General features: G+C 36.6%; 1 protein-coding gene across 10 annotated transcripts in view; it reads left to right on the forward strand.

Annotated features, from left to right (window-relative positions):
- PPP1R9A (protein phosphatase 1 regulatory subunit 9A) overlaps window positions 1-27,759 on the forward strand; it is a 288,124-nt gene that overhangs the window by 235,318 nt on the left and 25,047 nt on the right. For 5 of the 10 annotated variants that reach the window (XM_036864281.1, XM_036864284.1, XM_036864287.1 and 2 more), the window contains 2 exons: window positions 19,217-19,374; window positions 19,886-20,183. In XM_036864281.1, coding sequence (XP_036720176.1) covers window positions 19,217-19,374; window positions 19,886-20,183 — 456 coding nt within the window. The remainder of the gene's footprint in view (window positions 1-19,216; window positions 19,375-19,885; window positions 20,184-27,759) is intronic. The other 5 variants (XM_036864289.1, XM_036864290.1, XM_036864291.1 and 2 more) reach the window with 2 other exon arrangements.

The following is a 27,759-nucleotide window of genomic DNA, read 5'->3' on the forward strand; positions in this document are numbered from 1 at the left end:
ATTTAGAGATTTGCATCTGTTCACTAAGTTTATATCCTTTTGCTGTGTTTTCCCTTACTAAGACATAATCTGTAAATAATGCCTCCCAGGCAGTTAAAGAAGAGTATTTAGCACCAACATTACCACTAACTGAAGAGGTGTGTGACTTTAGGAAGGTCATTCAACTTCTCTGCCTTGGTTTTTTACTATGTATAATATCAAAATGGCAGCACTTCTTTCCTCTCCACCCTAAAGGGTGTTTGAGGTGAAAAAAAGAAATTTTATTAGAGCTTTTATGGCGTTACAATTTTTATATCTGGAACTCGATAAGATTGTTTTCTTAAAAAAGTCAGAAATCAAATCAATGTGTTTTTTTTACCTTTTTGAATATTTTAATTCTTCAAATTCATCATAGTTTATAATAAATATATATTCCTGCTATGCCATACACAAAGTATGATCAGTAACCAGTAGCTTTCCAGAGTCTAATTTATTTCTGTTCATTTCTTTTAGTTCAGAAATCTGTATCTCGTCAAACATATAATTAATGGTATTTATTAAATTATATGACTATAGAAGATCAACAAACTATACTATAAACATGCTGATTTGGATCAAAACCTTACATTTCTTCTGAACCCTTTTTCTTCTATTCTACACCCTCCATTTTGCCACATAATTATCAGTTTCCCTAGCAACAATGTCGGTTCACGGTGAGATGCAGAGACTACTAATTCTTCCTGAAACCAGTCCATGCTTGTGCAGTAGAGGTAGAATCAGTCATCTCAGACATTAGTAGCATACATATCAAGTGGTGCTCTTCCAGTTTTGCTGCCGAGGACAGTCAGTGATAAATCTCCTTGAATTTCAATTGCTTGATCACATAAACTAAAATGGCTTGGTCAGTAGCTATATAGGAATGCCCTGGAAAGCACTTTTCTAAATTGATCCTTTGCTTCTGTTGCTAGGGAACGCTGAAGTCCTAGAGGTTCAGAAAAGGAAGTAAAGCAGTGGACCAAACACAGGCCATTTGGTATTTAATGATCACCCTCCCCCACAACACACACCTTTTTGCAACAGGATGGGTACAGCGGTTGAAGTCAGTTCTGCTAGTCTGCGCCCTTGAGGTGCAGTGCTTTACCTCCCCACCTCCTGTGGACTGTCCAGTTCTGATTTGTTTTCCAAGCACTAGAGTGTTTTATTGATAGGATGAGTGGTTTAGCATCTTTTTGGGTCTGAGGCAGCTCAGTGAAACAAAAAAAAAGATTATCAATTATAGGTCAGTGAAAAGCTATGTTAGAATGAAATGTGAAAGAAAAGGAAGGAGAGAGTGAAGGAGGCAGAAAGGTAAGAGGAGGAAAGGAAGAGCATGTAAGCAGCTACTTCTTCACAAGAACTCATGTTCTTCTAGGAACGAGAGTCCCAACTGGGGATGGATTAATTATGTGACTCTCGATATTGAATTATTGTACATTTTTAGAGTGATAAAACTGTTTTTCAAACCATGCAGAAATTTGCCACAGTTAAATTTACATCCAAACATCATATGTATGGTTCTTTCTGTAAACTAAGCCTACTCAAGTATCTCATTAAAATGTTGACAGATTGGGAATTCCTTGGTGGTCCAGTGGTTAGGACTCTACACTCTCACTGTTGAGGGCCCAGGGTTCAATCCCTGGTCGGGAAACTAAGATCCCACAAGCCACGCCTCACGCAAAAAAAAAAAAAAAAATGTTGGCAGATTATATATACAAATATATTATTTAACACATTCTGATACCTTTTTCTTAAAATCCATAAAGCAAATATAACAATTTCTTTTCACCAAGAGATGAAACAAACTCTAAATCCCTTCTAGTTTACACGACTATGCTGGTCAGATATTAGTTTACGTGTGTTCCAGGATGTGAAAAATGACAGTTTTGTCCCACTGCCGTGTTTCATATTTATAATTTCTTAGTGTCTGAGTAATGCTGGTCTGTATAAGAGTTCTCCACCTCGTATCCAAAGGCCCCGAGGTGACTAGAAATGTCTGTGGCCACTTAGATATTCAAGTCAGGATTAGAAACAGAGCAGAAAACAGGCATGTTAGAGAGACCTTGGTAGGAAAAAAGGTTGTAGTCGTAGTTTGATTAACTTCTCTAAAAAACTGATTTAAATACCATGCTCTTCCTGAGGCAGGTGAAGGGTTTGGTATGGAACAAATAGATGATATAAACACTTTAAGAGATGAGAGGGAGTTTGAAGAAGAGAAAAAAGTGAATAAAATTAGAATAATTTTTTTCCTGATTCATAGACCTTAAGTTAAAAGTGGGACCTTATGTTAAAAGTGTGTCATAGGGTATCCTTGGAGTAAAAGTAGTCTTTGGATGCCAGAAGAAGAGCTTATACTTAATTCTGTAAGCATTGTGACCCATGAACAGTTTTGTTCTTTCTCAGAAATTAAAAACTCTTTTAATGGAAAAAGATAACATTTGCAAAGTCAGCAATAGTGGTAACAAACAATACTTTAACACAATATTGTAAATCAACCATACTTCACTTAAAAAAATTATTCCTGGGAACTGATGTAGTGTTTCTACGGGCCAGGCAGTGTTTTAAGTTACAGCAATTCGTTTAATCGTCACAACAACCCTAAGAAGTAGTATTGCTGTCATCCCATTTTACAGATCAGGAAACTGCAGATGGAGAAATTAAACCATCTGTCCAAGGTCACTCGATGAGCAAGAGGCAGAACCAGGAGCTGGACTCATCCAGCTCCACAGCCCGTTTTCTTAACTACTCAGCTGAACCCTACTGGTTTTCTGGAGTCTGCTGCTTCTCCTAGACAACTGACAGGAACTCTTTGCCCCCGGAAAAGGCTGAAATCATAAGAAGCCAGGAAATCCAAAGCAACACCATTGATAGTTTTGAGGCATAACAGGAACTGGGTCACCGCTAGGTTTGTAAGTGTAATTCAAGGATCCCTCTGAAGTTTGGGCATTACTACCAAATGCTTCTTTTATTTCACACCCATCTACTCAGCCAGTGGGGCACTGATTAGATAACACTGCAAGTTATCTTCTCCAAAGTGTGAACATGGAAGATTATATATAAAGCATTTTTATCCTTAGTTCCTTTAGTTACTTACTATTTCTTAACTCTAATGAGAACTGCGCAAGAAGAAAAAAGACTTAAAACTGCAAGATAGAGGATTATAGGAAAGTCTAGACTTTCATAATAAATTGTGGCTGGAATTAGTCAATCCTGATATCATTTTTTTTTTTTTTTTAAGATTTGTTTATTATTTATTTATTTATTTATTTTTGGCTGCATCGGGTCTTAGTTACGGCATGCAGGATCTTTCGTTGTGGCTCGCGGGCTTCTCTCTAGTTGCAGTGGGCGGGTTTTCTTTTCTCTAGTTGTGGTGTGCAGGCTCCAGGGTGCTTGGGTTCTGTAGTTTGTGGCATGCAGGCTCTCTAGTTGAGACACGCAAGCTCAGTAGCTGTGGTGCACGGGCTTAGTTGCCCCACAGCATGTGGGATCTTAGTTCCCTGACCAGGGATTGAACCCGCGTCCCCTGCATTAGAAGGTGGATTCTTTACCACAGGACCACCAGGAAAGTCCCAATCCCGATATCTTTAAAAATAAAAATATTTCGTAGCTACTTTTTAGGTAATTTAAGAATATCCTAGAGAAGGGAGCATAATGATAATGAAAATAATATCTTATTGCTGTTTCTCCTTTCCCTTACTCTTTTTCCACAAAATGGTTCAGCTGTTGCAATAAGACCCCAGGTTTCTTTTTTTTCTTTTTTTTAAAAATTTTTGTTTATTTATTTATTTTGGCTGCATTGGGTCTTCGTTGCTGCACACGGGCTTTCTCTAGTTGCGGTGAGCGGGGGCTACTCTTCGTTGTGGTGCGCGGGCTTCCCATTGCGGTGGCTTCTCTTATTGCGGAGCACGGGCTCTAGGCGCAAGGTCTTCAGTAGTTGTGGCACACGGCTCAGTAGTTGTGGCTCACGGGCTCTAGAGCGCAGGCTTGGTAGTTGTGGCACATGGGCCTAGTTGCTCCGCAGCATGTGGGATCTTCCCGGACCAGGGCTCGAACCTGTGTCCCCTGCATTGGCAGGCAGATTCTTAACCACTGCACCACCAGGGAAGTCCCAGGCCCCAGATTTCTTAAAAGTAGATCTCTAAGATAGTAGTCCACATTTGAATCCTGAACCCAGTAAGCGTGGTCCCAAACCTGGGATTTGTGGACATATCAGTAGAACTCTGAGCCTGCTTAGATATTCAGGCCAGCCAATTCTTTGGTCAGTAGGCCCTATCGTATGGTATTTGCTTATTGTGACCCAGTTGTTAGCTTATTGGTTTGCACTGAATCTGATTTTTCTGAATTGAATTGTTTTTTTGTAATTTACTCATATTTAAATAAAGTCTTTATCAGGAAGAGCAAGGGGAAGTAAACAACTGCCATTAAGGGTATCTGCCTTTTTCACGACCTGTGTGTTTTTAAATTCTTATATTTCATTCATTCATGCACTGTCTAGAAATAACTTGGAGCAACACCTTTATATGACAGGATAGAGTGAATTGAAACTGGCAAGATAAAGGAGAACAATGAGGATGAGGACAGAGTTGAACCAGATATGATGCTACAAGTGTATATACCATATTTATATTATTTCTGAAGCTAAGTCTTTAATTTGGCTGTAAACTTTCTAGTCATCAGAAGGAGATGGAAACCCTGGTCCATTACATTCTTCACAGTGTTCATAAGATTAAAACAAACCATCTACTCAAGAGAAGTATAACTATTGGTACAAATAATGCATGATTTGGAGCAGTGATATTAATATTGATAACATCCTCACAGTAGATCCACTGATGATTGTATTAGGGCATTTTCACACAGTGAACCTCAGTGTGGACTAATGGTATCACATAAATATACAATGTAGTGTTCAGTAAAAGCAATTTAAACTACTGAGAGGAGAGGATGTATAAGAAATGATGGTACTTAGCTCTCTGTTGACCTAGGTTGGTGCTCAGATGCTCTGTCATGTATGTCAGGTCAAATTTGTTAACCATATTCAAAACTTCTAGAATGTGTTACTGAGGGAGATGCGTCAAAAAATAACACTATAATTGTAGATTTATCTGTTTCTTCTTTTGGTTATGTAGGTTTTTGCTTTATGTGTTTGAGGTGATGTTAATGGATACATACAATTTAGAATTGTTATATCTTCTGGTAGATTGACCGCTGATCATTAGGAAATGTCCCTCTTTATTTCTAGTAATTAACCTTGTTATCGATTTTGTTTGAGATTTGAAGAGCTGTATCAGCTTTCTTTTAGTAAGTGTTTGTGTGGTATCTTTTTCCATTCTTTTACTGCAAATTTTCCATGTCTTTTATAAGCAACGGTTAGTTGTTTATTTCTATTACAGTCTCAATCTTGCTTTTAAAAAATTTTCTCAATCTTTAAGATGTATTTAGAAAGTTGCTATTTAATTTATTTACTGATATATTGAGTTTAAATCTAACATCTTACTCTTTGTTTCTAATTAACAAAAAATCTTTCTTTGTTCTTTTTATCTGCTTTCTTGCCTTCTTTTGGATTAATCAAGTGGGGATTTCTTTTCTTATTTATTTTTTCCTATATTAACTTTATTCTTTGTGTGGATACCTACAGATAAAATTTAGAATATTTGCTGGAGAGGATGGATTGACTATTCATTAAGGTGTCCCCATTCAACTGTTGTGGGGGGTTTGTTTGTTTGTAAACAAGTTTATTAGCATGATTAAAAACATATTTTGAATAATGACAAAGAATTTCTAAACATGAAAGAATATCAGTGGCTATACCTTATAACCAATATTTGAAATTGAATGGGCAAGCTTTATTGCCAGTCTTCCTTTTATTAAAAAAAATCCATTTATTGGTGCCATGTGAAGTCACGACTTGTTTTGTTTGGGAATGAGTCCTTACTGCAGCTAAGCATAAAAAAATATCTTCCATAATTGGAGCATGACCTGCATTACCGAGTAAAGAGTTGGTAAAAATCCTCAAAGCATTGGGGATTTGTTTTTTCTTAAAAACAAAAAAACAAGAAAACATTCTTTTTATACAAGTGTTGTAGTTCTTTGTGAGCTTTTAATAAATACAAATTGTCAATAAGTTAGAGGTTATACTCCCTGGCAAATGCCTTGAGTATGGTTTTCTGTGTAGCTAATGTAGTATAGATCTGTATATTTAACAGTTAGGTTGGATATGGGGTTAATACAGGTTTCTGAGGTTTAAACTAACATGATTGTGTTCTGGAATAGAGTTCCTCCTCTACTCTCAGATGAGCAGAGTGAACGCCCACTGGCTGACCAGAATTCTCTTTATTTAAAAAAAAAAACTACTTGTTTACAAAGGTAAATGTTGAATCCAGAAATGTATTTTAAAGTCTACATATATATTATCATGACCAACTGTGTCTATGTAAGAAACACAAAGTTGGTTCAACATTTTAAAACTCATATAATTCACACATTAACTAGAGGAAAAATGTATATAATCATTTTATTAGATGAAGACAAACACTAAATAAAGTTGAACAGTTATTCATGGTAAAAAGTTTATTAAGCTAGAAATACATAGGAACTTTCTTGTTATGTGAGGCTAACAAAAGTCTCTATCAATCATCATATTTAGTGGTCAAATGTTAAAATCAAGAATTTCCTTTAAAATTAAGAATATTTTTAATGTTTCACCACTAAATGTTTTTTTTTTAATAAATTTATTTATTTATTCTTGGCTGCATTGGGTCTTCGTTGCTGCGCGCGGGCTTTCTCTAGTTGCGGTGAGCAGGGGCTACTGTTTGTTGTAGTGCCCGGGCTTCTCATTGTGGTGGCTCCTCTTGTTGTGGAGCACGGGCTCTAGGCGCGCAGGCTTCAGTAGTTGTGGCACATGGGCTCAGTAGTTGTGGCTTGCGGCCTCTAGAGTGCAGGCTCAGTAGGTGTGGCTCACGGGCCTAGTTGTTCCGCGGCATGTAGGATGTTCCCGTACCAGGGCTCGAACCCATGTCCCCTGCATTGGCAGGCGGATTCTTAACCACTGCGCCACCAGGGAAGCCCCAAAAAACGTAATTTTTTACGAGCTACCATTTATGATAGCAACAAAAAATATAAGGTAGCTAGTATGAATTTAACAGAAGAAGCTCAAGACCCATGAAAAGACATTCAAGAAGACCCATATAAATCAAAAGAGATAGGAAGCCTCAATATTGTAAAAATTACATTATGCCAAATTAATCTATGTATTCCATACAGTTTCCATCAGAATTTGAACAGGATTTTTTTTTTTTTTTTGGAACACGACAAGTTGTTTCTAAAATGTAGGTGGAAGAACAACTTGGCCCAGAATAGTCAAGATACTCCTGAAGAAAACCAAGGTGAGGGAACGTGTTCTTTCAGATGCTGAGATTCATTGTAAAGCAATAGTATTAAGACAGTGTGGTGTAATCTCAGCAATTGACAAGTAGACCAGTGCAACAGAATAGAGTCCAGAAACAGACTGATCCATTCATGTTAGTTTGAGAATGATACAAAACTGACACTGCAGATTAGTGGGGCAAGGATGGACTAACAAATGGCTGGGAAAATTGACGATTCAAATGGAAAAAAATGAAATTGGATCTGACCTCATACCATTCATGAAATAGATTTCAAATGGATTGTAGTCTCAAATATGAAAGGCAACATTTATAACTTTTAGAAGAAAATGTAAGAGAATGCTTATGTGATTTCTTATTTAACACAAAAAAATCCAAATCATAAGAAAAGTTTGATAAATTTGACCACAGTAATATTAAGAAAATCTGATCATGAAAAGATACTATAAAAACATAGAAAGAGAAGCCAAAAATTGAGAGAAGATATTTACAGCCCATGTAACTAAGAAAAAAGATTGTTATCGTTATCCAGAATATACTTAAAACTTACCCCAATCATAAGAAAATACAACTAACATAATAGAAAAGTGGACAAAACACATAAGCAATCTGTTCACAAAAGAGGAAACCCAAAGATTGGTGAACATAAATAAACATTCAACCTCATTAATAAAAATAAAATGATTGGCAAAGATAAAGTTTCACAGTAATATGTGATAGCCAGTATGCAGGGGAAAAAAAGAAAACTCATACAACTATTTTGTTAAAACAATTTGATATTATCTAGTAAAATGGAAGATGTACAAATTCTATGGCCCAATAAGTTCACTTCTGCATATATATATGCTCTCCAGGAATTCTTGCTGTGTACCAGGAGATGTGTTCAAAAATGCACAGCAACATCATTCATAATAGCTACAGTAAAAAGTTAATTAATTCTAGTCAAACCTTTCAACATAATGTTGAGCAAACAAAAAAAATGATTTGAAGAATATTATGTACAGTTGACTACCATGTATATAAAGTTTAAAAGCAAGCAAAATTAATCAGTATTTTCTTTAGAGATACTTTTGTGGAATAACTAGGAGAAAAAAACAGGGGTTACAACTAGGAACGGGACACAGAGAGGGCTTCAAAAGTACTAATTTTGTTTCTTAGGCTTGATAGTAGGTACATGGGTGTCTTTTTTTTCCCCCTTCTATTTCTATATGACTTACATATATGGTATACTTTTTTGCATAAATAAAATATTTTAAAATAAAAAAAATTAAGTAGCATAATTAAAAGATGAGAATGAGAAAAACCACAAAAGATTTTTAGGCTTAAAATATTAGTTTAAGATTTGTAAGAAAAAAAAAAGCCAGCACCAGCCAGACATTTACATCGATAAGGAAGTTCCTGAGGTCTTTGGACTCCTCCAAGAAATTATTTTCTGCTGAGGCTGTAACTGTGTGCTGTCTTTGTGTTTCCCTGAGCCCTCAATGTTAGTGGCTCTTTTCTGCTACCTGTGGATATGAGGCCAGGCCGGACTCCTACCACCGCATCTGATTTATTTCCTGATAGAGTCTGAGAGTACATTAAACATTCACTTTTAGCACTGGAACCAGAATTTTAAAAGAAGGTTAGAGACATGATTAAAGTCAGAATTCATGAAATGGAAAGTTATTAAAAGGAAAGTGAATGCTTACACTACATCATCAGGAGTGTCTTATACAAGAGCATGAGATACAGAGCAGTGAAGTAATTATTCCATGCTGTCATGTTGTTTAGTTGTAAATTGGGGCAGGGGAGAATTCTTGACTAGATTCAAACTTTCTTTATCATGCCTATAGATATAATTTTTTGGTAAACTTTCACAATTTTTATTTTCAGTAATTTTTTAAAAATTTTATTTATTTATTTTTGGCTGCGTTGGGTTTTCATTGTTGCGGCGAGCGGGGGCTACTCTTTGTTGCGGTGCGCGGGCTTCTCACTGCGGTGGCTTCTCTTGTTGCAGAGCACAGGCTCTAGGTGTGTGGGCTTTAGCAGTTGCAGCGCGTGGACTCAGTAGCGGTGTGCGGGCTCTAGAGCGAAGGCTCAGTAGTTGTGGTGCACGGACTTAGTTGCTCGGCGGCATGTGGGATCTTCCCGGACCAGGGCTCAAACCCGTGTCCCCTGCATTGGCAGGCAGATTCTTAACCACTGCACCACCAGGGAAGTCCCTTCAGTAACTCTTGATCCCCAATAAGTAATTTTGACCATGAAATATTATTGAATTGCACTAATTAAAGGTTGAACATTCCCAGTAAATCACTGTGGAAAATTTTAATGAACAAGCCAAATGAATGAGAAATCAATACTTATTGATTGTTTTCTGGCATATCATTAAAGCCAAAATCTGTTCTCTTACCCAAAAAGCAAAGCACCTAAATTGCCTGTCTAGTTTTGTGCAAGTTTTGCATCTGTCTATGTGTAAGCCATTAAGACTTTTGTTGACAAATCAATGAGGCATTCAAAAGGAGGTATTTAGTTGCAAAACGGCAACTCTCCTTGGTTCATATTTCTCACTGCATCTTCATAAGTTCACAGAAGTCACCAGACCCTTCAGTCATACTGAGAATATGTATTGGTGCTAGAAGAGATCCAAGGTTGTTTTGATGGAAAGCAAGTTATTTTTTCAGAAGCTAAGTAATTTTCTGTTCATTTTAGGAAAAGTGAGCTACTTCATATTTTATTTTGGCTTTTGAGTATTTTGGCTTTTGAATAAAATTAAATAAAAATAAAATTTTATTCAAAAGCCAATTGAACTGTAAAGGTAGATTATGGGGCTTCCCTGGTGGCGCAGTGGTTGAGAATCTGCCTGCCAATGCAGGGGACACGGGTTCGAGCCCTGGTCTGGGAAGATCCCACATGCCACGGAGCAACTGGGCCCGTGAGCCACAATTACTGAGCCTGCGCGTCTGGAGCCTGTGCTCCGCAACAAGAGAGGCCGCGATGGTGAGAGGCCCGCGCACCGCGATGAAGAGTGGTCCCCACTTGCCGCAACTAGAGAAAGCCCTCGCACACAAACGAAGACTCAACACAGTCATAAATAGATAAATAAATAAATAAAAGAACGTGAATTTCTTTAAAAAAAAAAAAGGTAGATTATGATCTTCTGGAAGTCAAGACAATTTTAACCCAAATGTGGAATATAGCTCCTTTTCAAGGAAACATCACAAGATAGCTGTGTTTTGAAGTGTTTCTTATATTTTATAAATATGCTCTGGTTCACCGTGGAATCCTAACTTTATAGATTGGAAGACAGCATATGATTATGCTAAGGTAAGCTGACTAAACGAATAGGCTGGGAAATCAGGGTGGAGGGATATAAAAGTAGGAAGGAGAAGATGCTGCACGGAGTGGTTTGTATATGAAGTATGTGCTGGGGGTTCCTGTAGATTATTTAAGATTTCACTTAAGATGTCTACCAGCCAAGAGGGAAACACAGTCAATCATGGGGTCACAGCATCTATAGAGTTAAAACTCGAACGATGAACAGCTATTTCTGGAATTAGGACCAGAAAATTCTCTTGTGTGCATGGTTCTGAACAGTCTGCCAACCATATTGTTCCAGTAGTTATAGTACTGAGATCCTTAAGGTTTTTTCTGTTAATGTGGGGCACAGACATCAGGTTATAACTGAATTCTCTTAGGTGGACATGAAGTAATGTTCTACTTCAATACTGTGCCCTGATTATTTCTGAGACCTATAGGAAATTCCACTTATGAGGAAAGTTAGGAAAAATTAGAACGTATTTGAAAATTTGAAACTGAAAACTCTGTTGCTTGTGAGTTTTCTGATGAAACAGAAGGGTTTGGGGCACCAAAGAGTCATTCTGATTTTTATTTTGATTTTAACGTTTGATTTATTCAAGTTACATTATCAAAAACCTAGTTCTTTACATTTTAAAACTTGATTTGCAAATCACTGCTAAGTGATCTTTGAATAATATTTAGTTCCTATTTACAGATGTAGCTAATTGAACATCTACAAACATTTAAAATTGCATTTATAAATTTGTTATATTTGGTTTCCTTTTTAAGTACTATTGTTAGCAACTGACAGTCTTTGCAAGTACTTAAGAAGTTCTTATACATCTGTTCTATTAAACTTAGAAGTATTGTGATCTTTAAGTTTTCTTAAATCTTCTAATGCTGTATTATGCAACTCAGTCTTCCTCTAGTCAAAAGATACTTTCCCATTTAGGAAGCCAACAACTATCACCTCAGGTAACTTAGGTTATTTTCTACCAAAGACATAAAATCTGAGTTCTTCCCATACTAATCAAGGAAGATGTTATGTCACAGTATGTAATTTGGGGACTTGCCTAACTAGCATGCTTGGAATTACTAATATCCAGAGATTATTGACAGAAAAACTGATTAGATTCCTATAAGCAACCCTGAGTGAGAATACAGAAGCTTGTTTATTGTTGTCATGTCAAAGACACTATAGTGTTAAGAAAAGAATATTCACATAAACCACCTGCCTAGACCCAAGCTCTGACATGACTTCATAGTCCTACTCGCAGAAGTCTGCAGTTCCCAGCCGGTTTGCCCATTTGATTTGATTTTACATTTCTTCAAATTTTGGGTAGTGCAGATCTTTTCTATCAGAGTCTAAAGACAGCTTACAATGAAGGAGTCCAAAGATATTTAAATGCCCTGTTGTCTAAATCTCAATTCTGTATCCCTTTATATTCTCAGAATCAAGCAACTCTTACAAGTATTTCAAACGATATATGATGGAATTTAGTTCTTTATATAGTTTTTTTCTGACTTGTAGTCACTTCTTCCATGGGTAGTCTAGCCTAGTGGCATTACTAAAGAGTCATTCCTGAGATCTGAACTGTAGAAATGATCCCTGAAAGTATAGTCTTAAGAGATATAGACAGCAAAATTTGGACCTCTCTCCCCTTTGAGAATAGGAGTGTAGGTTGACCGTAAGCTGAAGAAGGCTAAGTTAAATATCAGACTGCACTGGAGAAGCACTACATTAAAACAAATTACCAAATTATGTTTCAAAACCATACAGATAGTTTTGAGATTGCATTTATTCATAAATAGGTAAAGAATTCCTCAATGTTTTTCAAAGATTAGCAAATGAAATGTATAGTTCATACAACAATAAACTCAGACCTGATTTAAAAATTAAGAAAAAGCCATAATCTTCTGCTTCTTCTAAAATGGTAAGAAATCAAATCAGCCTCCTAAAATTTCATAAATACTACTTGGGATACAAAATTTATCAGGTTTTGGGTGGTTCTAAAGAAATCGACTATTAATAGAGTTGAGAGTGAGAGTTGCCCATGGATGGGTTCCTAACCAAAGTGCTATCATAAGATGAGCTGAAGTTGTATAACTTGGTCTCAAATTACCGTGTCTGATTCAGTATACCCTCCCCATACAATACTGAGACAAAGTAGTAAATGGAAGGAAGCTAAACTATTGGGCCCTTATTTAGTCCCAATCACCTGGCAGTAAAATAGCAAGGCAGGCAAACAGTCTCCATAGATGTGATGAAAGAACAGCCATCTCACATGGGGCAGGCTGACAGTCACAGGGATTTTGACAGAGTATCCCGGGCTGATACCAGCATCTGATAATCCTGAGTCCTAGAACACTAGCGCTATCAGATTAGAATGGAATTAAGATGTCTGTAAAAGTAAATTTACTGAATATGTGTTTTTTTCTTTCTTATTAATTTTAACTACATAAGTAATATATAGTTTTTTTTTAAATACCTAATACAAAAAAAAAACACACAAATTTAACATTACAAATAAGACTAAAGTACCTGTTGACCAACATCTCCAAATCTAATATCTTCTTTGGAGGTAACCACCATTATCAGTATGAAGTATATCTTTCCAGCTTGCTTGCTATGCAATTATATGTATATATTTACTGTTGGAAAAATGTATTTTATGTTGCTGGGTTTTTTTAATATTTAAAATGAATATGCACGTTGTTCTGCACCTTGCTTTAGTCACTTAATATCTTGCTAATCTTTTTATGTCAGTAAATAAAGACATTTGTTGAGTGCTTATAATGTACTCTTTCAAGCATTTGTATATCTATTTAATGCATTTAGTCTTCATGACAATGCAGTTATTATTATGTTGTTATTATCATGCCCATTTTAGCAGCTGAGGATTCTGAGGGAAAGAGAGATTAGAGAAATTGCCCAATTTAGTGACAGAGCCACCGTTTTGGGTTCTGTTCAAGGAAGACTAACTCCAGGTCTCCTCTCACGGCAACTATTTTACACCGCCTCTCTGAGGTACATTAGCCTACCTCTGAATGCGGTGTGTATCAACCCAAAGCCCCGTGGGTCCATCTTTTGTGAACTTGCAGTGACTGAATGATATGCAGATACTGTTCAAGTTTAAAGATGCCACCGAGTGCCTCATTTTGCTCGGCATTTCGGTTGATAATAGCACAAGCCAGGCAGTGTGATGGTATAAGGTGTGTGTGACTGTCTTTGAGGAGAATAATGCACGTAAGAATGCGGAGCAGACCCCATTGTTATGCTGCACCATTCCCCTACTTCCCTCGAAGCCTATGTCTGATCTGTGAGCAGCATTCCATTTACGTCAAAAATAACGTCAATCTAGTGAAAGAAGTGAATGACTCAGAGCATTACTGTAGAGAACTGGTCTCTGTGTAATATGATCTATAACATCCTAATTTCACAGAACATTTTTCATAACAGCTGCTAAAATTGTGATCGAATCCATTAACTTCTTTTAAAGGATCCAATGTGAAGCAATATTGAAGCTAGACTTAAAATGCAGGTGTACTGAGGTGGAGTCCCACCCACTCAAACCTGCATTATCGTTAGCTACTTCATACCTTTTCTGCATTTGTCTGTCTATATTTATTGATCCACTTGTGTCTGCTCTTCTTTTGTATTTCTAGCTGCATTTGAGTCAGAGATAGGCTATTGCAGAGTCTGGAGGGTCTGAAAGAAAGAACAGAGAAGAAAGGAGAGAGGAAAAGGAAGTTTTCCTCTAATTCTAATGGACAGCAGAACAAGATACACTGGAGACAAGGGGTAGAGGAAGAACCCAGGGTCTTGCGTTTACGAAAGTAGTGTTATGCTATGCTATTGATTAAGATCTCTGTAGAGAATGAATGACAGTGAGAGAACATGGCCACCAAAGCCCTTACATTGAGCAGCTCATAACTTAGAAATGTTGACCCAGTTGGATTTCTCCTGCCACATCGTCATCCACAAAAGTGACAGCTAATTTTTCTATGTAAGAATTTTATTCCTTGGATAAATACAAAGTCAAATAAAATCCCTCCATTTTATTTTTTCTTCTGATGCTATATCCTTCTGGGAATTTGTAAAGTTAGCCCTTGACATGTATTTTTGTTTGGAACGTAGAGTAAGACTAAAAAGTTTCGAAGAAGGTGGAAGGTGACTTGTGAAATTTACTTTCAGACTTGAGAGTGTCCTTCTAGAAAGAGGATAGGCTTCTGAGGACTGAGCTTTATCCAGTCTTCCACAGATTAACTGATAAAGTCAGTACACAAGTTAGTGACCTGTGAGCCTTGGTTTTCCTACCTGAGAAAAAAGGCTGGGCCAGAATCCCTAAGGTTCGTTTGAATTATAATATTCTGATTCTTATATGACATGATTGAAAAATACAGCTTCTAGTGGTCATTAGATCACCCTTCTCGTTACCCAGCAGCATAATCCTGTACACATTTTCCTTCTCTCTCACACTAATACTCCTGAGGGGGTTGTTACTTGCGGTGTCTTTAGTAGTTGCTTCCTCTGGACAGCCATTTCTTCCAACTTCCTTCTGGTGTAAGAGTTGTTGAAGTGAAAGTCCTCAGCTCCATTCCAGTTTTATAGATCTTAAAAAAATTTTTTTTCCTCAGGATGGGAATACAGATTACTGATTTATAATCCATTAATTACTGCTGTAAAGAGGTCCTGAGATCTTTGTTTTCAGGCCCTCAAAAATTGTTAATTGGATGTGATGTGTTGTTGGCCACTTGGATAATGGATTTAAAGCACTGCTTCTCAGACTCCAGCTAACTTCATGTTTAATAGGTATCACTACATTTGTGCACTCCAGCGGTTTGCACCCAGTCAGTGCTAGCTGATGATAAAGCAAGCATACAAGATTGCCATTTGGGGGGTGTGCAACACCAGGACCAGGCGAATTACTGAATAGTAATGGGGCAGAAGCCCCAGAATAATTTTCTATACTCTCAACCCTGCTGATAAGCAGTTCTGACGTTCCCTCGCTTTATTTGTTCAGCACCTAGTGATGAGGTAGCTACTGCAATCCTGGATGTTATATACTATGCTGAGTCCTCCAGAGTTAGGTCTCTATTGCAAAAGGAACCATGTTTACAAAAGTAGAATGAGCTTCCTGTTTGGTTCTTTTTGTCACCAGGTAACCAAAGTTGTTACTAAACCAACCAAAGAAGAAATCATCTGAGAAATAATTTTTCTGTAGTTTTCAACGTCTTCCTTTTTTATGCTCTTCCACATATGTGGAAGATTAATAACATTTCATAATAACATATTGGAGAAGTGAATTTTCTAGACTAGTCACATCATTTGTGAACTGACAGCTGAACACACTGAACTCTAATTGCATTAAAATCTTATTCTAATAATTTGTTCAACACTAGCTAAATTGGAGTGTACAGACTAGTGGCCTAGGAGTCAAAAAACTAGAATACGTAGTCACGGCAGCTCATAAACTAGCTATGTGGATGAGGACAAGACAGTCAAGTTCTCTGAGCTTCAGGAGAGGAAAAAATATACTTGACTGCTCTGTCTCTTGGGGCTGTTCTGAGGAACAAATGAGATGATGTATGTGACAGTGCTTGGTGTTATAAAATGTACAGTCTAAATATGAGATAGATAAGTTGTAAGATGTGTGTGTATGGCAGTATATCTAATTATATTATTGCATTCCTCCATGTGGTATTTCCACTTTTTATATGTAAACAAGAGCTGGTGAAGTTGATTCTCTCCCGGTTATCACAACTCCTAATGGGCAGCTACAAGTTCAGATTTTATTGAAAAGAGGAAATTAAAGTGATCAAGGAGATTATTTTTTCTTCATTGACATGTAAAAAATAAAGGGACTACTGATAGAAAATATTTAGCTGTCTTTAAATATACTTGAATGGTCTGACTTTTCTGAATATCCACTTTTCTTTCAAGAAAGCAAAGGCAAATGAAGTGAAAAGGCAAACCTTCTGTACATATTGTTATTCAGTGGCTGTATCTCTCAGGGAAAAATATATTTAATTTTATTTGTTAGAACCATATACCAAGTGCTAAGTTCCATAGATAAGAAAGGTACAACCTGAGGTGCTTCCTTGTTTTGCTTTTATAATATAATATATTTAGAACATAATAATACTTCATAATATTTAATACTGTGAAAAGAATTTCCTGGGGTAATGCTACTGTGAGAAATTGTTTTACTCTATTAATATCAGTACATATTAATATTTTCTACAACTCAGTTATTTGCTTTATTCTTAATAATTTAAATCCAAGAAGCACTTGATTATTAAGTTCTTGAACATTATGACTTCATTTAATGACTGCTGCTCTGAAAAGGTAAAATAGGATTAATGACCAAACTTCATTATTTCTAAGGAGTGGCTACATATGCAAATGTAAGGAGCAGTAGCATTCCACATAAATTCAACTAGGGGAACACTTTTCCTCAGCCAGTGCCTATTCAGCCAGTGTTCATGGGTAACCTACCCTCTTCCCTTTTAGAATGGCAACTTTTGAGTCCTGACTTAGACTCTGGGCAGCAAGATTAAGGGTGGGGAGAGGCAGACTAAAGAGAACCACAGTGGTTTCTCCCTCTAGCCTCTACCAGGTCATTTTGTATGTGTTCCACTTCACTCTTTTTTTCTTTGAGTCTTTTTATTTAAAGACTTAAACACTTTCCTTTGAAAAATCAGTGTAGTTTCTGGTGGGGAGAGAAGATATCCAGGAAAAAAAAATGAGACAAAGACGCATACACATAACTTGGAATATAAACTTAAAAGTTAATAAAAGGAAATTGGGGAGCGATATTTCTTTTAACTTTTCAGCTCTTTTACTTTATTTATCTTACAGTTTTGTTGAGATATAATTGACACAGCACTGTATACGTTTAAGGCATACAGCATAATAATTTGACTTACATAAATCATGAAATGATTGTCACAATAAGTTTAGTGAATGTCCATCATCTCACATAGATACCAAGTAAAAGAAAAAGAGAAAAAAATATTTTTTCCTTGTGATGAGAACTCTTAGGATTTACTCTCTTAACTGTCACATATAACATACAGCAGTGTAATTATATCTATCATGTTGTACATTACACCCCTAGTACTTATTTATCTTATAGCTGAAGTTTGTACCTTTAAATACCTTCATCTAATTCCCCCTTCTCCCACCCCCACCTCTGGTAACCACAAATCTGATCCCTTTTTTCTGTGAGTTTGTTTGTTTGGTTGGTTGGGGTTTTTTTTTTGAAGCATAATTGACCTACAACACTATGTTAGTTCCTGTTGCACAACATAGCAATTTGATATTTTTATACATTACAAAGTGATCACCACAGTAAGTCTGTTTACCATCTGTTACTATACAAAGATATTATGCTATTGTTGACTGTATTCCCCACTCTGTACATTTTATCCCCATGACTCATTTATTTTGTAACTGGAAGCTTGTACTGCTTAATCTCCCTCACCTATTTCACTCATTTCCATATCCCTTCCTCTCTGGCCACCACCTGTTTGTTCTCTGTATCTAAGACTCTGTTTCTGTTTTGTTATGTTTGTTCATTTGTTTTGTTTTTTAGATTCCACACATAAGTGAAATCATACAGTATTTGTTTTTCTCTGTCTGACTTATTTCACTTAGCATAATACCCTCTAGATCCATCCATGTTGTTACAAATGGCAAGATTTCATTCTTTTTTTATGGTTAATAGTCTGTTGTGTATACACACACACACACACGCACACGCACACACCACATCTTCTTTATCCATCCATCTATCAATGGTCAGTTTATTATACTTCATCCATAATACTAGTAAATTAAGTACTTGTGGTGGTTTACCTGTTTTTTGTTTTTGTTTTGCTTGGATAGCCCGACCTTGTTTTATTTCCCCAGCTATCTTAAATTTGCTGTTGAGGTAAGTTCTTTGCTGGTCTTTCTAGAGAGTTCAAAGAAGAACAAGCTAAATTTTCAGAATCTCTGTTTTGGGTGGAAAAAAATATATTAAGACCAAAATGGTACAGTCCTTACTTACAGTTACAGTCTTGGTAACTTTTGCTGTAGAAAATTTATGCTGATGGTCACCTTTTGTTATCTGCTCTTGACCTGGCACCTGACTTTTTTAGGTTTTTTTTCTTGATTTCTAAGATCTCCCAACTTTGACACACCTTCTTGTATCTTTGTTCATCCAACACTCCAGCATGCATTCATGTAAATAAATAAATACAAGTGCGTGCTTTTTATAGTTATGTTGTAGAAAGGTTTTAATGGTCTTTGGATGTTAGATTTTTGTTGTTGACTTGGTCATCTTTAGTGTTCATTTCTTCCCTTAGGCTTTGTACATTTCTCCTAAATCTCACTGCTTTCTTTGTTACCTCTGTTACCAGACAGGCCGCCATGGTTGTCACCTGTTTCCTGCCTGGTATTACTGATAACCTTGAGATTTTGTTATCAGTGTCTATGGTCTCTGTCAATCCTCTCCAAAGTTTTCACAGATTATTTTGCAATATTCTTTTCTTAGACTTTAATGAAGCAGTCCCAGAGACAGAACGCCTGGATTCAAAAGCGCTGAAAACCCGGGCCCAGCTTTCCATGAAGAACAGACGCCAGAGGCCCTCTAGGACAAGACTCTATGATAGTGTCAGTTCAACAGATGGAGAAGACAGTCTGGAGCGAAAGGTGAGTGCCCCTGACCGCTTCCTGACTTGTGAGTTTGGGCTGTATCCTTGTTCCTACAGCTTATTGAAGGTAATGATTTTCCTGCAGCCATATTCTGTATTCTAGTTGGAAACAGCTGGAATAGTTCACTTCTTTGTCTCCTAAATTCTTATTCACCTCGATATATCGTTGTAATTCAAATTCTTTCTGTACTCATTCGATGAACTAATAACCAAGAGCATTATCCATATTGTCATATTTCATGATGGTGCTTTTGATATTCAGCTGTTGGTTTTATCTGATGGTAAATAATGAGTGTACAAGTCATTGTTTCTACATGTCTTAGGTATCTGTGGTAGCTACAAAGGTAATATGGTGAATTGTTGTGAACTATGTAGTCTTATCTGTAAACCAACAAAAATGGGTTTTCATAGGGATTTACTAAAAAAAGGTCCGTCTGATTTCAAAGTAAGTATCACATGGGACTGATGCTCAGTGGCATAACCTCCTTTATAATCTCTTATACCAACAGCCTTCAAACAGTTTCTATAACCACATGCACATTACCAAATCACTTCTGCCCAAGGGTTTGAGAACTTCTCCAGAATCAGATTCTGGTGCTTCATCCCTCACTCCAGTGGCTGGCAGTGTGCCCTTCTCGTCTGACCACATAGCTGAATTTCAAGAGGGACCCCTGCACCCAGAAAGGGAGCCTTCCTCCTCTACTGGGGGAGACACGTCATTCTCCTCTCCTTCAAAATCTGATCATGATATGGAAGAATCTCCTTGCCACCATCAAGCCACCACCAAGAAAATACTACAAGAAAAAGGTACTGTTAATTTTGTTGTTGTTTAGCTTTTGTTTTGTCTGACTTCACTAACACCTCAATTTGTGCCATGTAAAAATGGCTCTTTTCAAAAAAAAAACAACAACAAAAACAAAGGCCTATGTCTTTTCATAGCTAATAATTAATACTGCATTCCTTTTATATTATGGGACAAGAGAACACCCTTCTCTCATTTTTACTTTATTTTTTTTGATCTTTTCCTACCTGATTAGTATTTCACTTCTTCAGCTTTCTACAAGTTTACTATTGAAGGAAATTCTTCAGGAGGCCTTCGAGAGATTTTGTGTAATAGTAGCCCATAGTTTCAATAACTACTAACATAATCATTTAGAAAAAAATATGTATATATGAAAGTGAAAACAATATAGGTCTTAACCCATTAATTGGTTTTTATTTAGAAGAAATTTTCACAGTAATTTATATTGCAAAGACCGTTATAGAAAAGCTATGATAAAGATAATGCAGGGAGATTAGTCAATAAATTTGAAAATATGCTCCTAGAATTAGCATCAGAATTTCATAGCAGTGTCAATAGATTGTTGTCCTTTTAGTTGTATGCTTTAATTTATAGAAGTAATAAATTCCTGTTTAAACAAGTGAAATGATGCAGAGATATATAAAGAACAGGTTCATTCTCTTCCTGCCACATCTGATGTGTTCCTTTAAAGTAACCAAGAAGATTTGGTTATATTATTTTCACATCTGAAATGCACATAGATATATATGGTGTGATTGTGTGTCTATATATATATATATATATATATATATATATATATATATATACACACACATATATTTAAAACAAATGTATATATATATATAAACAAAAATAATTTCTGGTGTGTGTTTTGTTTTATATACTTTTTTTTATAAAAGTGAATTCTACAAATGACATTATTCTGCAGTTTTGTTATACACATGATAATATTTTATGGACATCCCTCTGGGGCACTATACACAAATTTAAATGACAAGATAATCTTCTATAGTGAGCCGATAATATAACTGAGGCAACCCTTGTAGTATTGATGGACATTTAGGTTGTATCCCGGGTGGGGGTAGGTTGTTGTTGTTTATTTGCTTGTTTGCTTACCACTGTGAAAAAGATATAAGCATTCTGATGCTTTACATTCTTGTATGCTGATGCTTTCATTTCTGTAGAATAAATTTCCAAAAGTTGAATCGGTAGTCAGAGTATATTGTACTCAGAGGAGAATGTATGGCTTTAAATGCTTTTATTGTAAAAAATAAATACTGAAAATAAATAAAATAAATATTCAAAATAAAGGGAAAGAACAACCAAAAAACAGAAAATAGAAAGGAGGGGATAATGAAGATAAAAGCTGAGTTTAATGAATTTTTATTAACATGAAAAGCCTACTCTTAACACCTCCACAAAAAAAACGCAACAAAGCTGTGTAAAAGTGAATAGCCCCCTGGAAGGACAGGTTAAGAAAAAAAAATAGAGAAACCAAAACACCCACAGCATTTGAAATGAGAAAGGAGATACAGAGGTTAAAAAAAATTTTAAGAGGGCATGCAAACTGTGTGGCAGATTTGAAAATCTAGAGGAAATAGAGGATTTCCTACCAAAATATAAAGTACTCAAAATGGTCTAAGAAAAAGAAAACCTGAATAAGCCAATAAGTACAGAAATATAAAATATATTTTTATAGCTTCCATTTAGAAAGGTACTGGGCCCAGGTGGTGTTATAACTGAATTCTGACTCACCTATTAAAAAAATAGATAGGAAAAGATAAAATAGAGCATCTATTTTATGTTAATTATTCCAGGAGGATGTTTTTCATTTATTTTATGTAGCTAGAGTCTTAAAAACTAGTAAAGATCATGTGGAAGAAGAAAATCTTATTATACCTTAAGAAATATATCTTATTTCTTATTATATAAGAAAATCTTATATAAAATCTAAATGTAGATTCATTTTAAATATGATGCTCGTAAATTAAATCCAGGAGTGAAAATTACTTATATTCCATAATCGTGTAGGGTTGATTATGGAAATGTAAGGATGGTTTAACATTAGAAAATCTAACTGTATGAATCATCATATGAACAAAGGAAAAGCGAAGTGTTATAATATTAATAGACATTGAAAGGAATTTGATATAATTTTTCAGACATTTCCTATAAAAACTTGTTAAGTAAAGAAGGGATTAGGAAAAAAATCATCCAAATAAGATTAGTTATTTACCAGAGAGCAATGACAAAACATCATACTGAATAGTGAATCTTAAGCCACACAAAACTAGCAGATTATTTAGAGACACAAACAAAATGTTGAGGTTACAAATGGAATGACAAAGTTAATTACTTGGGAGGAGTGTCAGGGAACGAAAATGGAAGAGAATATACTGGGGACTTCCTAGGTATAAACCTCATGGGAGTGGGGTGAGAAATGAAATGGGTGTTTATTTTATTGTTTTTCCTTTAAACTCTAAAATTATTTTATAAAATACTCTTGATTTCAGTAGACAATAATATATATACAAAGTTAACTGATAGACTTTATATGTCTAACATACAAGTAGCTTCAAAGAATTTTTTAAGTCAAGCATAGGCTAAGGTAATAAATCGTCAATTTATTGAAGAGAAAATTCATGTTACTTATAAAATATGAAAAGGTGATCAACCTCATTAATGATCAGAGAAATAGTCATTTGAGTTAGACACGCATCAGATTACTTCCACCAACCAGTGCTAGCAAAGATGTGGGACACACTCATTCATTACAGGTATGATTGTGCATCACTACACGGAAAAGTCCATGCTCACTTATCTCTACCAGAGCAACAGTTGTAATCTTTCTACAAATACATCCTGAACATAGAAATACAGTTGACTGTGGAGGCTCACCTTGTTTTGTAACTCTTAGTAAGTGTCATAGCTTTATCCCTGATATCTTCCCTGGTTTCCTTCCCTGAGCCTGTTGATTTGCCGGAATTATCTTCCACAGACTGGTCCTAAGCACAAGTCTTCCAGAAGACGTTTTAAGGTAAAAAAATAAGTACTTAGGGAGTAGAAGATACTAGCGGAGGCAAGAGAAAATATGTCAAGCCTGCTAATTCATCAAAAGCAGTTGTAAAGTTGGTGAAGGACTTACACTGTGATTTTGGCCTACTTTCAAAAGAATGAAGGCTTCAGAAACTCTCATTAACTAACCTAAATTGTGGATTGTAATGGCACTTTTATAGAAATATACTTGTGTGAAGCCCTCTGTCATCTCCTCAAGAAAAAAAAAAATGCGTATAGACCTTACTTGGTTCATAAGAAGGCAAAAGAGCAGAAGCATATATTTTGGAAATATAGGTTAATACTTTGTAGTCCACTGTTTGAGTTTATAAGGCATAACTTAGCTATCTGAAAGAAAGTACTTTATAGTCGGAGAGTGGATCCCTCACACATGAAATCTGACTAAAATTTTTTAAAAGTGGCTACATCTTGTCTAGATTATTTCTCTTTTCCTTTTACTTCTAAAAGCAGATGTTTCATCTCAAATTGGAGAAGTATTACATGGATGTGAGTTGTGCTTCACAATCCATTAGCAGTAATATACAGCAAAATGTGGTTAGCAGTGATTAGCATTAAAATGTGAGAATTCCGTCTTTTCTCCAATACCTCCTTTGCTTGCTACTGCCTCTTCTTTGGGATTAAGCTTCCAGCTGTAGTAAGCAGGACCAAGAAACAAGGGGTGGGTAGTTTCTTCTCCAGAGACAAACTCTTAAGCTTTCCCATTTTTTTATTTTCCTGGATTGATCATGCTTCTGGGTAACTAGAAAGGAGCAATTAATTGAGCTTTTATAAAGTATTACCTTTATAAATAGTCAGTTACTAGTATGATAACCATTATTAGACATTAACTATGACCAGATGAAAGCAGTGCCTCACATTCTTTCCTTCCCTGGATAAAAGTTTCCAGCCTTGAAGAGCTTCCTGTGCCTTCCATGTTCACTAATATTAATCCATTCATTCATGTATTTATTCAACAAATAGTTATTGAGCACCTGCTCTGCATCCGGCATTGTGCTAAAGGCTGAATATACAATGATAACATTCCATCCTTTCCTGCAGGGAGTTTGCAGACTAGAGTCCGTTTGTCTGTCTCTCTGTCTCTGTTTCTCTCTCTCTCTTTGATTTATTGCTTGCTTGTTTGTTTGGTGACAGACCCTGTCTCTCTGACACCGCACAACCACCACCATCAATAACCAGGAAGCCCCTGTACTTTCTGCCTTCCACTCTCAGGCTCTGTTGCACCTTGAAAGATAGCAAAGAAACCTATCCATCAAGACTCTTTACATTCTGTGAAATCCTTGAGTTCTTTGCCATTCAGAGCAGGACTCAACAGAGGTTAAGTGTGGTTAGCCTGATTTACCTGTGTGTATGCGTTTATATGTGTGTGGTTCTTACAACTCACTGGCTCCTTAATAAAGGAACTAGAATGGGATTTGTACTCACAAGTACAAACTTCATACGTAACATGCCACTCCAGGAAATTATGGTCCTTCTTCAAAGCTCAGCTTAAATCTCACCTCCTTTAGTGGACCCTTTGCACACCCTCCCCATTCCCAGACAAAGTGAATTATTCTCTCTGATCCCACAGAAATTTTCACACTGTTACTTCTGCTTCTGTCACTTTGTGTGTGATAATAAGTGATCAGGTTGTCAAGTGTGAGCCAGAGTTTTCTCACTCGTCTGATTCATCTTTGCATTCATGGCCCCTAGTAAAGTATATGCATATAATTGATATTAATAAGGTTCTTGGACGAATTAATAAGTATGTCTCTCTAGATAATCAGTACAAGTCTTCTAGAACAGAGGTCGTCAAACCAAATTTGGCCTCCACCCGTTTTTTTTTTTTTTTAACGATTTATTTATTTATTTATTTATTTATTTATTTTATTTAGTTTTTGGCTGCATTGGGTCTTAGTTGCGGCACACGGGATCTTCACTGAGGCACGTAGGATTTTTTGTTGCGGTGCGCGGGCTCTTCGTTGTGGTGCATGGCCTTCTCTCTAGTTATGGCGTGTGGGTTTTCTCTTCTCTGGTTGTGGCGCGCAGGCTCCAGGGCGCCTGGGCTGTGTAGTTTGCAGCACGCGGGCTCTAGTTGAGGCGCGTGAGCTCAGTAGTTGTGGCGCACGGGATTAGTTGCCCCGCAGCATGTGGGGTCTTAGTTCCCTGACCAGGAATCGAACCCACGTCCCCTGCATTGTAAGGATTGTAAGGTGGATTCTTTACCACTGGACCACCAGAGAAGTCCCGCCACCCCTTTTTTTTTTTCTGATGAGATAAATGCTTTTATTTAATTAATTTATTAATTTATTTATTTATTTTTGACTGTGTTGGGTCTTCGTTGCTTCACGTGGGCTTTCTCTAGTTGCGGCGAGCGGGGGCTACTCTTTGTTGCGGTGCGCAGGCTTCTCATCGTGGTGGCTTCTCTTGTTGCAGAGCACGGGCTCTAGGCCCATGGGCTTCAGTAGTTGTGGCATGTGGGATCAGTAGTTATGGCTCACGGGTTTAGTTGCTCCGCAACATGTGGGATCTTCCCGGACCAGGGCTCGAACCTGTGTCCCCTGCATTGGCAGGCGGATTCTTAACAACTGTGCCACCAGGGAAGCCCCTACCAGCCGTTTTTATAAGTAAAGTTTTATTGGAGCACAACCACACTCATACAGTTACATACTGTTTTCATACTACAGTAGCAGAGTTGAGTAGCTGTGACAGAGTCAGTAGCCCACAACCTAAAATGTTTACTCTCTGGCCTTTTACAGAAAGTTTGCTGACTCCTGGTCTAGACATACATTTTCTTCCACTCAACATTGCTGGATAAACTCTGAAAATGTCTTAGTCATTGGTTGCTGTTTATCAAGATTTTTTAAAAGTGATATACCATTACTTTTGATCTAGCAAGGTACCACAAAGGTAATAATTAAGTTACAGCTGTAGTTGATTGCATTCCTGGGGCAAATTCTCCATTCTTCAGTTGAACACCTAATTGAAGTTGGGTGTTTTCTAAATTGCACCAGTACCACATTCACAAGTCATCATTTTGTTGTCATATTTGTGAGACCTCAGTGGAAACTAGGATAGAAAGAATCCCATTATAACTGGCTAAATGATAAACATCTAACCCCATTTCAGTTAAAATTAGAGAAAGTAAAAGATTATTCCTAGAGGTTTGTTAAGCAAGTTATATGGCAATAAAGGGCATGAAAATATTTTCCCCCTGTCTATTCTTTGAGTAGCCTAATACTAAAGTTTTAGTCTCTGGACTTACATAGCAATGGGCCTTTGTTCAGACAAGGTTGAGTAAGTGAACTACTATCAGTTTTCTACTTGTGATTTGTTCATTATTCTAAGTGCATATGTGGCCGTTAGGGCATTGCCTAACACAGAACATATCTTCAGAAATATTTGTTGAATTAATGTCCTTGCAAGTAGAAATCTTTACAGGATTCATTTATTATTATGTTGCATTAGGCCTTTATACATATAGAAATAGTAAATTTTATCATTGCTCAGAGGACGGCATGGTTAACCCTAGCTGAGATTAGTAAATGAGACATGACAAAGAAAATACAATTAGAGTAACTACTGAAGGACTGAAAAAACAAAAAAGATAGGTAAGGAAGGCATATAAGGCAGGGAGATGGCATTGACAGAGACAGGCACACATAAGATGAAATGACAGGAGTGGGGCTGTCCCAGCCTGCTGGAAGCAGTCGGTTTATTCAGGTTAGAGTGATTGCTCGTAAAATCGAACAGGTAGGTTAGGTCTATAGCTCTAGAATTTAAATACCTTAGATACCTTATCATATTACTAGAAAACCACAAGATGCTTGAGCAGAGGAGTAAAAAGGAAAAGACACTAGGTATGAGGAAGTTGAGTTAAGAGACCCTGAAAGGTGGAGGAGCAATAGACAATGACAGGAAAGAATGATATGAGAACTGTTGACATGTATGTAAGTTGACAAGATCAAGAGGAAGAGAGTGAGGTCAAAACTGATCACAGGGTTTCTAGCCTCAGAAAACACGGTCTTGTCGTTAATAGAAAATAGGAAATCAGAAGCATTATGAGGGAAAGGTGATTAACTCATTTTTAGTAGAGGAGGTCTTGAGCTCAAGAGAGAAGCCAGGGCTGGGAGGTAGATTTCAGAGTCCCCAGAATAAAAGAAGAGGTAGTCAAGGGTCTTGTTGCAGTGAGACTAAGAAGAATGCAGTCCCAGAAAAGGCCTTAGTATTTAGCTCAGGAGATCAATTATTACCTTTGAAAATGAAGACCAGGTTGCCAAAGATTAAAGCTGGGTCACCCAACGTGAGGACTTGGACTTCTAATTGCTCGTCAAGGTAGTATTGGAGAGATTTCAAAAAGCCTAATGGAAATTCCACATACAGCTAAATAACAAACAAAAATGTCACAGTTCTTTTTCTTTTCCTGAAATCATACCAATCCAATGTTGGTTTTTATGCGGACTAGAAGTTCTGAGGTACATTAACGATGGATTTGATTGATTTAAAGCGGGAAAGTGCATTATTACTTAA

The sequence above is a fragment of the Balaenoptera musculus genome, chromosome 9 (genome assembly GCF_009873245.2).
Source record: "Balaenoptera musculus isolate JJ_BM4_2016_0621 chromosome 9, mBalMus1.pri.v3, whole genome shotgun sequence".
NCBI lineage: Eukaryota > Metazoa > Chordata > Mammalia > Artiodactyla > Balaenopteridae > Balaenoptera > Balaenoptera musculus.